General features: G+C 40.6%; 1 protein-coding gene across 1 annotated transcript in view; it reads right to left on the bottom strand.

Moving 5' to 3' along the window:
- Window positions 1–4,169: 4,169 nt before the first annotated feature.
- Window positions 4,170–16,074, bottom strand: part of rab11fip2 (RAB11 family interacting protein 2 (class I)) — a gene marked incomplete at both ends in the record, with an annotated part of 82,013 nt that continues 70,108 nt past the window's right edge. The window contains one exon of the mRNA XM_080848444.1: window positions 4,170–4,397. Within this exon, the coding sequence (XP_080704570.1) occupies window positions 4,170–4,397 (228 nt within the window). The remainder of the gene's footprint in view (window positions 4,398–16,074) is intronic.

The raw sequence follows: 16,074 nt of genomic DNA, 5'->3' as shown, positions 1-16,074 counted from the left end.
GTTGACAACAGAGACGTTATAGTGAGATTGACAGGTCAACAAACCAATCACACCGCTAGCAAGTTGTTAACCTTGTAGGTAGTAGCATGCTAACATTAGATAGGGGGCTCATACACCTTGCAAATCCGCTCAGACTTATTTTTCAGTTACAATTAAGGTTTTTTGACCTTGTACAGTGTCTATTTCTCGGTAATTTAAAAAAAATCTAAGCAAAAAAAATGTCAAACTAAAAACAAACAAGGTACAAACAAGACCAGCTACGGAGTTTGGTCCTCCATCTTTTATTTTTGATCTTTGTGCTCTTTAGACTTGAGCATAATTGGATCTGATTGGCTAGTGCCTGTGCTGTCATAGTTGCATGAAAGGTGCTGTGAGTCAACCGCTGCCCAGCTTGAGAGAGCACCTGTGGGTAGCTGCATGTGTGCATTGGACTGAAAGATAACGTCTTTTCGATCAATTTATACGTTCGCTACAATATGTTGTATTTAAGTTAATTTGAATTTAAAGGGAATAAATACAATTCTATGTTCTAGCCCTGTTTAATTGAAAATACACATCACAGAATATGCTAAGTAGGCGTATATTTGCATATATTTGCATAATTCTATACATTTATTTTTAAAATCTAATTTACCAAATATTAAATCCCAGTTGTCATGGATTAAAAAAGTTGAGTATGACCAACTGTGATTCAATATTTAATGTATTATTGATGTTTGAAACAAGATATCCATTTTTTAGCAATTTTGCCTCGGACAGGAAAGAGTGCAAAATGAAATGACCTATATTCAAGGCTAAACATAATCAAAGATAAGCCTAAGTCTACTGACAATGTTAAATAACATTAGGTAATTTAGTTGTCAACAAAATTAGCTTACATACAATAGTGATCAATCATCATTCAATAGCATGGCATATCTTTGTGGTGGATAAAAGAGTTTAAAAGTAGATCCAAACCTTTATTTTCCCAAGAATCCTGTTTCCCAGTGTTCCATGTTGAAAACTGCTGAAGAGGACAGCTTAAATGACATATTTTTCCCACTTGTTACAAAGCTCAAATAACTAAACAACTGAGGTAAAGTGAGCCTGATTGGCATTTTCAATTCAGTTCAATGCATCACACACCAAGAAATACACCTGTTTTGGTCAATCTCAGCGATTATCCCACAAAGTCAGCAACTCTGCCCATAGCTCTAAAGGGTTCCAAAGTGAAAACAGAAGTACTCAAATTAGCCTATATTTACACAGGCTGTAGTTTTTTATGGCTTTAAAGTAGAGACTTCAAAGTTGTAACGATGAATTCAGCAAACATGGCTAACTTTTCCTCATAACAATGGCTAGTCCAGCACAAACTAACGTTGGATAGAGGAGAACAGGGCATTTGGAATCAAATTAAGGCAATCTTACAAAGTATTAAGAATGTTAGGACAAATCCATCCTGAAAGTATCCAGTTTAGATAACTATCAAATTTTCAGTGTGAGTTGGGCTCTGCTAGTCTACCATGTCCTAGTATTGGATTGTGCGCATTGCCCTAGAAATCACCCAATCATGTATCAAAACAAATCGTTACTTCTCAATATCTAGAAAATGCAAATATCCTTTCAAGTCATCTGTCTCAAGTCTAAGTCAAGTCATACTGAGTCAAAACCGTTAATCCCCTTAAAGGTGCATTAAGGATTAATAGCTATTCGCTAAAGGTATGCTAGCAGCTAAAACTAACGAAATCTCTTGAAATGTGCTGACTTTGACATTATGACAAACTAATTACTCAACGACTGTCCTTACACAGTCAAACATCAATCATGTTCAACCAGGGGCGGATTTAGAGGCGGGGCCAGGGGGGCCGAGGCCCCTCCTCTAATTTGATTGGCCCCTGATTGGCCCCTGTTCTGCCAATCACCTGGCGAGAAAACCAAGCGGAAAACCAAGCGGAGAATTAAATGATCACTGCTACAGTTCCACCTCTAAACTGTTGGTGGCAGTGCGCCGGTTGCGTCAATAGTGAATAGGAGAAGAAGCGTTCTGTTCCTGCCGGTTGCTGCGTAGCGCAGCATTTTGTACACGTGCTGTTTTCCTGACGAATGCAGCATGTAACTCACTCTGGTTGGTTAAAAATACACATGGGGTGGGTCTTAAGGCTTTGGTGACCACCAAAACGAACTTTGCTTGGCTGAAAATCACGTCAATCAATCAGATAGCCACGCGATATTCTGTGTTTGTTTTCAGTGAATCTCAAATGGTGCACTTCATCAGACATATCGTAGTAGACAGATGAATGGCGATGTAAGAGAAACAAAATGAAGGTGCATGGTATTTTGAAAGAGGTCGATCATCACCAATAGGCTAATATCATTAGATATGGGCTTGCATTTTCATTAAGCAGGAAAAATTAACCTTCGACATGCAGGGATAGCCTGCTACTGTTGTGTCAACTCGCAAGCGCAAGTGGAAAAGAACAATGCTGCTAATTCTAAATGATTTAGCAAGTAGTCTATGCGATCTCCGAATCACATTTCTCATTCCTAGCTGGATGAATTTCAAACTTATGTGTATCTATGAATTGCAGTGCATTGCCCAGGCTATTTATTTGTGTACAATGCTCGTCTGAGTCACTTGGGTGTGCTAAGCGTTGAGTCTCGACGGGCCAAGTCATTGGACTTGAATTAATTTGTCAGGCGTTTTAGCGCAAAGCATGGCAATTGGAGAATTCTTCTTTTCTGAAGAGAGAGAGAGAGGTGTATACATGCTTTTTGCCACCTTGTTAGGACTAGCGACTATAAACAAAGCTTAGAAGGAGAAGCTGTTGTGTGTGTGTGTGTGTGTGTGTGTGTGTGAGAGTGAGAAGAGAGAGAGAGAGAGAATATGTTGTTGTATATAGGCCTACAGTTAAAAGCTGTTGCTATCTTTTATGTTTTGTGTGTTTTATGTGCCCTTTATGCACACTGATTTAAAACATATATATATATATTACAATTACTGATTCATGATTTTTAATTTCAGTTTCAAAAGGGATACTGAGTTATTCATTGTTGCTTTTGGATAGTTGACTAGAAGTAGATGTTCTTTACTGTCAGTATGTGTGTATTGCCTTGTCGCAAATTGATGTTTATTTAAGCAGCGTCATCACTGGATATCAGATGGTGATGACACTGTTGGCCCCTGAAGGTTACATTTGGCCCCATTGTGGCCCCTGCTTCAGAAAAATCCTAGAACCGCCACTGTGTTCAACACAAGACTAAGCAAGACGGCAAATAAGCTACTTACTAGATCGGCAGAAGGTAATCAAAGTCAGGTCGGCGGGCATCGGCAGACAAAACTACAGAAGGCAGTTATATGCCTATCGACCCTGCTATGCCATTGGCACGGACGCAATTCTCCATATTAAAAGTCATTGTAGCGCCCCAATTTTTTTAAGCTGTTATTTTAAGGTTAAACTGCTTATCCTAACCCTAATCCTGAAGCATAACTGTTGCATATTGTGCCTTTAATCAATAGAAAGAGGGGAAGAAGGAACTTGAACAACTCACACATACTGACAGACTCACAAAACAGGTTTTCATTGGTTTTACTGTTTCGTTTCATTTGTTTGCATATGTTTATACATGATTACAGCCGAAAACATAATAGCTTTGGCACCACAAGTGTACATATTTCAATTGACAGAAAATAAGACATACATTGTAAGATCCTAGAAATGGATGAATGAAGATTTTAAAATAATTAAATGGAATATTTTAGTTATATGGGCCTAGTGAGTAGCTAAAAAGTTGAATAGAGAATGATACAGAGAGACAGAAAGCAATTAGAAGATGCAAAAATAGTCAACAGAATATAAGATACTAAGCAGATAATAAGATACTCTAGACCCTAGCAAAAACATAAAATGATATGGCCTCACTTTCAACATGGGGTGACACATAATAGATACATTTCCAGCTTTATTCCTGATGTAACAAATATTATCTCTCCAAGGCTTCTTTTGATTTGAATGAATAGCAATGTGTGTGAATATTTTTTCAAGCTGTGTATAAGATGTTTGCCAGTGACTAGGTTTTCCATTCCATCTTTGTCACACAGTGTTTGGATGATGTTTGTTAAAACCATGTATATAAAAAGGCTGACCCTCAATGTATGTGAAGTATTATTTCTCTCCGTGACCTTCCTTGCTTCATTTGTAGATCTTCTCAGCTTTTCTCTTTGGTTCATATGGTCTTCTAAGGATGCTAGGTGTCGTCTCCATGACCCTGACCAGCAAATCATCAATGTAATCCTCAAGCTCACGTATGTGAGCGTCCTTTTTCTTCACTACTTCTTTCTGTTTCAGCAGCTCCTGCACAACTTCATCAAATGAGAGGTTGCTGTAGGATGGCACTGAGGCTGGGCAATGACCTGATTCCTGTGAGAAAAAGGAGGACATTCATTTCACAAACAATAACATACATTATTTCTCGTTTAATGTTGAATATTTTTTTTTACCAATTAAGCCATTTTAGTAAAAATGCATTTTTTTTTCAAGGACATACCTGTCCAAAATCCTTCAAAAACAGTCATGACACACCACTTTTGAAAGGAAGTACTGTATGTGATTCTCAGAACACCCTAGTTGGATGCTGCACGTGGCTGGAGGAGGCGACTCCAAACAACTCTCAAGAATGATTTAGTTTGAAAGTTTGAAAATAGAATCAGAAGGCATTTGTCTTTGGATCATCTTAAGAAAAACTGAACTGCAAGGAGGAATCTGCATAATGAGCGATGATTGGGCTTTCACAGAATAGTACCTTAGTTTGTACGCTGGTAAAATGGTTCTCAGTGGTACTTCATTGCACACACTACTGTCATAATCGCAAATTCACCTCACCTACTAGCACCACAGTGTAGTAGGTAAGAAAGTCAGTGTTCTTGTGGATTTGAGGATTTAGCTGTGTAGTGTGGTAGGTAAAAGAGCCAGTGTACTTGTGGATCTGAGGAAGGTTTTGTGCCCATCATGCTAAATCCAAGTTTGGTGAGTGAAGCTCATATATTAATTTGTGGTCAATTTGTCTTGGATGGTAACTTGTTCCTGTGTTTACTCTCTTCACACATATTTGTATACAGCTCTACTGTGGCTGAGTCTCTCATTTATGCACACTTTTAAGCCTTCGACATTTCTTTGGACAAAGTATGTAGATTATGTAGCTTTGCAGCTTGGTTGAAATGATGAACTTATATCAGAAATTCGTTGAGTGAAGGGAAGGGAATTTGTGGCAGAGCAGCAGGAAGGGATCAGGATTGACAGAGTATAGTTACAGATGGTCAATGCAAAACCAGCACAAAGTAAAAGGGTGCCAAGACAATGAGTGCCAGTGAGAGCCAGATCAGACATGATCTTTAAGGCTTTAGAGCACATTGGTGTGTAAAGATCCTGGCCAGAAGAAGAGTGGGTTACCCTCATTCTTTGAGAACATACAGGGAAGGCCCAAGATACCTATATTTCTTTAGCCTTTATAGATAGTTGTGAGTACCAGATGATCAAGAAGGCTGTATTCCAAGTGAATGAGTTTGCAGGTGCTACCATTGTGTTACAGCTCTAAAACTGATCAGGAGGCTGTTGGAATAGCCAGGGATGAGTCTTGGCAGAAACCGTGTCTAAAGACCCACCATAGGCCCAGGGTGGTGTTCAGGACCATAAATCATCTTCTTAACGCTTCTACTAGCTGCACGACTTCCATCACTCGCCAGTGATGACTTTTTAAATCATTTTTGTATCTTCCTATTTTTAAAGTCTTGGTCACTTTACTGCTTCACTGATATGGCCCATATAAAACTCCCAACTTGCCCAACTTTTATTTTTCCAAATTGTATTCCATCCTATTTTTTAAAGGAGGTGTTTCATGTTGTGGGTAGTAGTGTTCTTGGCATTATTAAGAAATCTGGATCCAGATTATGGTGCTTGCTCAGGAGTGGAATGTATTAACATTGCGAGGGCCAGGCGTCTCAATGGGCAGGACTCAAGGGTCAGGCGTCTCAATGGGCAGGGCCCACGGGTCAGGTTTTTTGTGTGCTGTGATGGGAACTGATTTTTGTTTGCTTTACTGGCATCTTTTCTACTTTTAGAGGCAGTATGCTGTTGCCTTGCAATGTGAAGCCGGGATCTGTTTCCATTCCAGCATGGCTGTTCACAAACTGGACAAAGTAAGAAAAGGGTGGTTAGAGAACATTATGTTCTTTCTTATATCTTGTTTCTTCCGTAACCCACAACTCTTATTTGGTCATGGGGAAGCTTTTCTACTATCAGATTTATTCTATTGTATTGTAATGTGTTAAAAAGACTCATCATAGCCACTAAGGGCCTGATTTACTAAGATTGCGACCGCTGCTAAATCTGCGGTCGCACATTAACGCAGAGTGTTTTTGCACATTTTCCGTGGTATTTATCAAACCAGATCCGCGCTGGGCAATCTGTGTTTGCTCCGCCCTATAGGGCCTGATTTACTAACACTGCGACTGCTGCTTAACCCTTTGGTGCCTGTGTTGAACATTCCGTTTTTTGCTGCTTGATGTCCACCTTTCACAAAAAGGTCTAATTCTCAAGCCTACTACACACCATCAATTAAATAAACATATCATTTTAATTAGAAGAATCAGCTCTATTAAATTAGGTACAAATATATCTGGTAATTTTGATGAAGTAATGAGTAGTCTTTGAAAATCCTCTCCAAATATTTGTCATAAAATAAAACACTTATCTGACATTAAAATATTTGTCTACAAGATAGATACAAATATAGAGTGTATGAAATATTCACAAGTTTGTTTGCTATTTGAGCAAAAAAAACTGAAGGTAAATATTCTATACTGTTCAAAAGTTATGATGAGTTTAGTGATTAGTGTGAAATACAAATAATATGATTTAGAATGTTGTCCGAATTCTTACTCAAACACATTCTCTCCACGAAGACACAAAGGCATGAAAACTGGCAATGAAGACAAATACAATGTTTGTTTGTTTTTATCTGGTCTATAATAATGAACCATTCCTTTGTATTAGTTTAATTCACTTTGAATATAACTATTATTTACAGAAATACATACAATATAAATCAACTTACAGTATATATATATCAATTTACCACATTACATTTCATTTTGATAATGTTTGCTATGCCATATCGCAAAGCAGTTTTTATCTGCGGTGCAATGCAGGTAAACTTGGCATTGTGGTGCATTGCAGAAAGAAAGAACTTTCAGTTCTTTTTTTGTAGTAGACTTTTTACCGAAGGACGCCATCTCGAATCTACCGCTTCAAGATGTTGTGGGCGTTACTCAATCATTTTGACAGATAAAATCAACCAATCACAAATTAAAGTTTTCCTATCCTAGTATTTTAATTGGCTATGGTATGGAGAGGATTTTGCAAGATATATTTGGCTTTTTAAGACGATATTTAGTTGTCATAACAACCGAGACGTCATCGTTCCTGGAGGAACGATATTTACATGGATCGTCACCAAAGGGATAATCTGCGGTCGCACATTAACGCACAGTGTTTTTGCACATTTTCCGTGGTATTTATTTAGGAAGAGAAAATGAAGTTTCAGCAAAGAGGAGATAGATATATTGGTTCACGTTCGCTCAATCACTGAACCTGATTCAATGTGTGAATATTGTTGTTCTGCCCGCCATCACCTACAGCGAGATGTTTAAAAGAACACGATTATAAAGAACATGCTATTGGTGGCATTAATGCATAAACTGTCTATTATAACAATAAAGATGTGTACATGGCGAGATTAATAATTTGTACAAGGGACATGGGTTCACTACAATATATATGGACGTAGGTGCAATCAATGGTTCCAATTACGTTCGGAAAGTTTGCAATTTCAAAAAAAGTCCTGTTTGATGTCTCTAATTTCAGCTATGGCAGTGGGGAAATGTATTGACCAGTGCGCCGTAGCAATGCGTCGAGTACCTGGGTGAATATTTGGCTGAGTGAAGGCTGAGATATACCAACTCCTGATGCTATAACTGTTTGAAATGATCCGATGCCAATATTTGCAATGTTGTCCGGAGTTTAACAAATGATGGAATGGAATCTCCGGTTGGAGGGTTCGATGTCATCTCTGATCTGGTTCAGTAATTGAAGTATTGCGCGGCTGGTTAACCTGTACCGTCTAATGATTTGTGGTTCGCTTAACTGAAAAATTGTTATACGAGTTGAAAAAAATATTTCTGTGCGCTGTCTCTGTCTATGTCTTCGCCTTGCTCTTATAACTGCTGCCATATCAACGTTTTCAGACTCAGTGGAAATGCGCTTCCTGATTAAGACGTGCTTTTATGAGGCGGAGAATTATCCCGCAAATTAGAGACGTGCGCTTGCTAGGCAGTTTTAGTAAATACCACTCAATACATCAGTAAGCGCACTCACCTTCACTCCTCCCATTAAATAGCGCTTTACGCCCACGTTCCACCCACGTTTCCGTTCCCTCCCACGTTCACACACCCAAAGCGTTAATATGCGACTCTACTCATATGCGCCCCCTTATTAAATACCGTTTTATGTTTACGACCGCTTTTTTACGCCAGAAATGGGCGCAATCCTGTTAGTAAATCAGGCCCTAAGTGTGTAAAACAAGCTCCTCACTAGCACTAGGTTTAGGCCTTCAATAGTATAGGTAGGCAAAGGTAGGCAACAAGATCTGAGATCTCAGTTGGTCTGGGCATTGATCTACTAAGTGGGGATTGCCTTTTCTGATGTTAACATTTGGGGCAATTAGGCTGCCATCTGGCTGGTGAGTCTGTAGAACACACAGATGCACAGTGGCTGGTGTGGCCCACACTGATCCAAGTTGTGAGTATACTTGCACTCATTTTGGGATTCCCATCATCTTTTCGTTCTGTTTTCATAGCATGCTCCTCTAGAAATAAGTATGACCTCAGATCTTGTTGCAGTGTTCACCTAAATCAGTTGGGTCTTCAGCAGCTGCCTTTAGGACCCTTGCCACAGCAAGAGCTGTTTCAGCCTCAGCCCTTCTGCTTTAGAACCATTAGTGTTGCCTCGTGTCTTATGTCTATTGGCTGTTTGACAAACTCAGCTCTGGTGTGGGTCTGACTTGCATTGTAGTTGTTTGATCGTTGTGAACATGGTATACATGATCAATACTAATAAAATGGCCAGATTATCTACTGTTTATTGTTTACCAAAATGTATCTCTTTATCTGTTTATCAAATTGATGTTAATTACCAAAAAAACAACCATTGCCAAACATTGTTTACCACCATAACCATTAAGGCCACTGCCACACTAAGCCGATTTTCATACTTTCCGGAACGGAACCTTGACAAACTGGCCTCCCGGCCAGACAAATCTGCCATTTGGAGCGTCTCTTACCGTCAAGGTTAGAATCCCCTCTCCAGAGTGGGAAGGTTGCAATCTACCCTGCTATCAGAGCCTGTCTGACCGCAAATCGGGTTAGAATCCGCGAATCTGATGACGTAATTATCCCACGTGAACGCTGGAAGCTGTCAAGTAGTCACGTTCATCTTCCCAATCGCAATAAAAACAAAACATTTGAAGTCTTCTGTTCTGTTTATGGCTGGCAAACAACAATCTAAGAAGGGCACGTATTATTCACTGAGTTACCAAAGCAGTCTTCTTTATGGGGACTAATTAGCACTGCACTGAATTACATTAACATGTGCAATTGTTATTGTGTAGCAATAACTCAACTAATATTACTAGATACACAGGGGCGGCACATTAGGCGCTCTAGACGAGCTTCACTCCTGGCGCCCCCCCCATTGCAACTTTCAAACGCTATTTTGCCTTGTAAGACTGCAATTATTTCACATAAACACAACGATCGCAGCAAAAAGACTGTGTTACCGTCACACACCGGTATAAACTCAGTCCCAACACAGAACAACGACATGCAATAAGAACAGTAAGGAACAGGTACATCGTTAGTGCATTATCACACATAGAAAAGTATATGCGCCCGCCGCACGGCATTATGGGGCGACTATGCCGGCATGTTACAGTCAGTATTATCATTATTTGTTAAATTTAGCTTTGTGGCGAAATGTATTTCCTCGCTTCAATGTCGTTAAAAGAATACGTTACTTTGCGCAGAGGCCTATGTGATATTGTTGGAAGAAGTTTGATTTGTAATTAGTTGCAACAGACGAGGACCTGTCGAGCGGCTGTTCCCATAAATCCATGTACATGTTCGTCATTCACAATAATGTTTGATAACCCCCTGAAGAAGCTGTATTAATGTTTTCCCACGTGTTGTTTATCTGCTCATTATACACTGTTTCTCCAAAATCAGTTTGATCTCTGAAATACTGTGTTCATCATTAGTGTTTTCATGATAACATATTGTAGCAACCCTTAATGTGTATTGTACATCATAAGTGGACTTCCCTGCACCTTGCGGGGTTGTAATATCATTACTTTCACCTGTCTTTCCGACGGTAAAGAGATATATCGATGAGTTCTGTGCAGAGCCGGTTCAGACCTCCATAGGGCCCTAGGCAAAATTCTGCCAAGGGGCCCTCCTAACTGAACCCCTAAAATGTTCACAAAAACACAAAGACCTAAAAATCTTTAAAAGACAGCCTATTTACAATCAACAGTTAATTTACCAGCTCCCATGCTAACATGAAAACACACACATTGGTTGTAACTTTCAAATCTTCAATGGTCCAGTAAAAAATATGCCAAGGTTCTCAGAAGCAACTATTTGTTATAGAAAGACTACAAACTCTGAATCACTTGTGTTGGAATTAAAACCATTTTATTTAGCAGAACCATATTGTCCGTTTTCTGTTGAAGTGGTTGCTAGGCAAACAAATTGAGTCGTGAGAAGACTTGAGCTTAACAAAACGGCATGTTTTTGATTTACAATGACCGTGTCTTTATAAAATGAAAGGAGAGTAAAATGCCATAATAAACAACGTACTAACCTCGAAACATCAAACCAATACTTCAAGCAACAGTTTGATATTTCTCGGTATGATCTCACTCTATTAATAAGTGTTTATTATTGTCATAATATTTCACGAAATAAATCGTATCTGCGTCTATATTTGCCTGTGGGCTATCCAAGCAAACAAACTTCAATCTTAGTCAATATGTATCCATTACTTTCCATTTTGTTAAGTGCAATTGTAACTATACAAGGCTACAACTAAAATTATAGAAGCTAGCAAGACGCACACAGAGACCGGGGATCCCCAAGGGCTCACCGCCCTGTTGATGTAGGTCTAACACGGACTGTCCCTCCCTCTCTCCCACCAGGAGAGGAGAGTTAAAGGCTTTACCTGACTGCTGGTCCCGCAGTTCATTTTCAAGTTCCTTCCTCTTCCTTTTTTCATTCCCCGAGGGATAGCGCCGCTTCATCTTTCTACACTGATGATGCAATGATGCGCATGGCTATCTGACGTCCGCGACGGACAGTTACGTTGTCACGTTTTTTTTTTTCCCCCACGGGGCCTTTATTAAATAATACATTTGCGGGGCCCTACGCAACGTGCGTAGTGTGCGTGTTGAAAGAACCGGTACTGGTTCTGTGATCCGGACCGTCTAGTCATGCACGCCGTTGGGGTTAAGCCTCTTCAGAGGATACACACACATTCGCACCAAATGTCTCGCTATGCTAGCATGATCTAACAACACCAATGAAGAACATAGCCCTCCGTTTTCGAATTTGGCTCATTTTACCCTAAAGTTAGATTTATTTTATTATGTCAAAATATTGGTTGGAGATATAGAAGGAGCGCCAACTTATGCGTCCGTCCGGGTTTTTCTTTTTCGGGCGCATTATTTGGCGCTCCCCCTCTAGATGGCGCTCTAGGCGGCCGCCTAACCCGCCTGTAGGAAAGGCCGCCCCTGTAGATACATATAATAGTGGACATTACACTAGGCAACATGGATCTCATTCATATCTCATCCAGTAGAAATCTTAGCACGATTGAACACATCTTTATTACAGCGTATCAACATAAGAACAGAACATAGCTAAATCTCCGCTTAGCATGCTAATCACTACTAATAGCACTAGAAGGTAGCCCAAAATGTGGTATTTAATACACGATCTATCACAGTAGCAACTTCATGAAAACCCTTACTTTCATTAGGTATGCACATAATGCATCACATACAGGTCGAACAATGATGATTTAAGCATTGGAAACTACTTGGCGACAAACTGAACTGTCACTAACTTAACTAGTTGTAACTTGTCGTCATCTTCTTCTCTGAGTCTTCTTCTCCGTTTCCGGTAGCACCCTTCACAGCGCCACCAACAGGCCTTGCATATGTACTACAGCAGATTCACCAGTTTCAATGGGTGTGTGTGGCCGCAGCACAGCGCAGCACAGCTTTGTCTGGCCGCGAAACCCCGAATCCGTTCCGGAAAGTATGAAAATCGGCTTAGTTTGGCAGTGGCCTAAGGCCTTCACGTACTCTGCCATCTGACACTGGAAAGACTGAATGCTGCTTTGACCCAAGAAGTGTGAAAAGCATTGTTGCAGAGGGGCGGTACTTGACGGATCTGACAGAGGTGTTAACATTGAAACTGAGTGCAGCTTTACCCCAAGGGAAACAATTTGTTGCAATGGAGTCAGGTGGCTTTTCTCTACATTAAGAAAGAGGCCCAACTGTTTACAAACAAGGCTGACTTCAATCAGTTCTTTATTGCCACAAGCGACACACTGCAACACACGCATGTATTTTTAAGGCGGCGACACAGGACACACACACACGCGTGAATTTTACGCTCTGTGTTTAACCCATCCCGGATCGTCCTTCCTCCTTCCACCAGGACCCTCAGCGCCCGGTCACGGACAGACAGGAGAGTGTTCTGTTTTTGCATGTTTTTCTGTTGGGGTTCTTATTGGAGGAAACCCCCTGTGAACACGGGGAGAACATGCAAACTCCACACAGAAAGGCCTGGGAGATAGCCCACCTGAGCACTGAAGAGGACCTGCCCCCCCGGACCAACAGCTCCCCATGCGGGAATCGAACCCATGTCCTTCTTGCTGTGAGGCGGCAGTGCAGCACCTGAGCCACCGTGCTGTTGTAAATGGTCCAACACAGCTGCAATATCTGACACAGACACAGACCTTGATGGTGAACATATCAGTAGTAAAGGTAAAGGTCAGGCTTTTAGCCGATCACTAAGTGAAGGTCAGATTTTTAGTAGATCACTACTTAAAGGCCAAGTATTTAGCAGATGTTTTTATCCAAATTACTTACCAACATCTTGCAGCGATCGGGAAAAAACCACCACACCACACCAAGTAATGTGGTACTGTGACACCCCTCTGCTGCAGAAGGCTTCAAGCTGCACCCATGCACTTTGTGAACGCAAGGCACTAGAGACAGGCACAAGGGGAGCACATTGGATTTGAAGGCTTGGTCTAGTAGCCTGAAGCAGAACAACAGCAGATGGTCAGGGTGGACCGAGATGTGGAAGTATGAATCACTAATATCTATGCTTGTTAACCAGTCCTCAGCCTGAACGGACTAGAGAATCTGTTTGAGAGAAAGCATCTTGAACCATAATGTGTGGAGGTAATGGTTCAGGGCTCTCAGGTCTAGTATTGGGCTTCTGTGCTGGAGCAGCAGAGAGGTCCTCTATGAGCTCAGTTAGATACAGTGTAAGCACAGACACAGTATTCATGAGCATGTGTTGTAGTAGTAGTCTTCTTTAGCCATTTGTCAGACGTGCTTATTTGGGCATTAAGCAGGGACGTGCACAGGAATTTTGAGGGGCAGTTGCTCTGGCCTGAAAAAAGGGCACGCCCCGCTGCCCCCCTTAACCCCCAATCCCCAAACTGAGCCTCGATTTCTGAAGGTTCTAATTCATTTCATAAAACATGATGATGATTGTTCGTTTGTTATACATTTCTACAACTTAAAAATCACCTTTTCTGACAATGTTAAAGCAGTTTTTTCATTGACGCAGAAGAAAGCAACCCTGACCGTTTCTTAAAGGCGAAGATGCAGGCTCAGGTGCCGGTCGCGTGCAGTACCAGAGTAAACAGAGGAGGGCGCATGCCCCCCTCCCCCTACTGATTTCCACTCTCGTTGCCCATAGGCTTATCGATCGGAAGTTAAGAAGGCTACTTTATGACATGTTTCGGGTGGCGATTTTTAAAAACCAGGTCTACATGAAATTCCTGGGCAACTGCACGTTTGCCCTCCTCGAGTAAAAGTAATATATCATTTTTTTTTTTTTCTCGGAGTGGCACTTTTACTCGAGGAGATCAAACGGGCAGTTGCCCAAGCAACCTTAGCACATTCCTGTGCACGTCCCTGGCATTAAGGGCCGTAGGTGGGAGGACCAAAGCAACTATGGCATCATCCATTGCTGGGCAAGCCTACCCATTATCAACACATTAAATGTTCTCCATTGCTGGGCAAGCCTACCCATTATCAACACATTAAATGTTCTCCATTGCTGGGCAAGCCTACCCATTATCAACACATTAAATGTTCTCCATTGGTGTCGAAAAAAAAAAAAAAAAAACTTGCAAGCAATTAATATGTAATTGCATGCTTAAATGTATGTGTGTTTTTTTAAGTGTAAACTAAATGATATGCCTGTGATATGATGATACACATCAATGCTGGTATTAAAATGGACAAAATCTGTCACAGGAGTCCACCCCCCTGCCCACATTTTAGCATTTTTCAAAATGATGCAGTGGGTGGCTCAGAGCTGGGGATGAAGTAACACTTTAATGGCTTGTTCTCCTTAGTTTTTCCCTCCAAAACCATTACCCTTCTATTGCTTAATAATTAATCACTCAAACATTTCCAAGAGTACATCCAACCAGCAGCGGATTTGTCTTGAAAACATGCATTCTTTCATTTGAGGCATAGATTTCTTTTATGCCTCGTAAAACAGACACGTAAAACACAGCTCAGGGTGTGGATGTAGTGCGATGCTAAAGTTCTCTCTTGCGGTGCCACATGAGTGAGGCACGGCTCTTTTTACCGGAGCACGAGCCGATGAGAAGGAGAGTCTTCACCTTCTCACACTAAAAAAAGCTAAAAAAGCTACATTTCACAAAAACGAAATATCCTAAAACCAAGTATGTTATGGTCTAATGAGAGCGGGTGAACTTTTTGGTGATAACTCCAAAGAGTATGTTTGGCAGCAAAACAAAATGACAAATGGCCAGAATACGGTGTACCCATGGTGAAGCATGGTGGTGTCATTATCATGTGTTAGGGCAGCTTTTATTAAGCCGGAACTAGGGCTTAAGTCGATTTGGAAGAAATAATTCCTGATACCGTGCCTGATCTTGATGCATCTTCAGGCATATGTGAGAATGCTTTTGATGAAGAAATTCCACCTTTCAGGCCTGACAGTGTCCCAAAGCATTCATCCAAAGAAACTGATCATCATCCAAGAAATGGCTTCACCCAAAATATGATTATTTTGGAATGAGTTCTGGGATGACTTGCTGTGCACAGGAGAGGCCTTCTCCATTGGATCGAATGATAATGTTTTTGCAAGGAAGAGTGGTCAAATATTGCCAAATCAAGATGTGGCAAGATGATTCTTCGCAAAAAAGACAGAGCTGTAATAAAATAAAATAAAATAAAATGTTTACAGAGGTGAACACTCATGCAACTGGGTTGATGTCAGTTTTGTATTTGTTTGGCCTTGATGTTTCAGTTTTATTTGATTTTTTAATATATTTTATTAAATCAAAATTTCACATTAAAGCTGGAAAGGGTTCTGGTCTTAGTTTACATCATAAAATGAGGGTGTAGACTGGGGATGGTTTGTTGGTGTTTGTTGGATGTTGCTGTACCTGATTAAACATGTTCAATGTGTTTGTTGGATTGTGGTGTGTTACGATTCCCCAACAAACTCTAACAAGTTTTTACCAGAATGCTCCATCCACAACGGGGCACGAGTCTCAAGCAATGCCATAAAAGCAGCAGGAAATACGCAAGTTGATCAAATATTCATGAAGTTGCCACCCCTCAAAATATGAAAGAAAATATTTTGAAATTGAAATACATTCCATGTTTCTGACGTCTCAACAACTAGGGCTTCACCTAAATCCT

Source organism: Sprattus sprattus (assembly GCF_963457725.1).
Source record: "Sprattus sprattus genome assembly, chromosome: 12".
NCBI lineage: Eukaryota > Metazoa > Chordata > Actinopteri > Clupeiformes > Clupeidae > Sprattus > Sprattus sprattus.
Note: the sequence above shows the minus strand (reverse complement) of the source record. Positions and strands in the feature narration are given on the sequence as shown.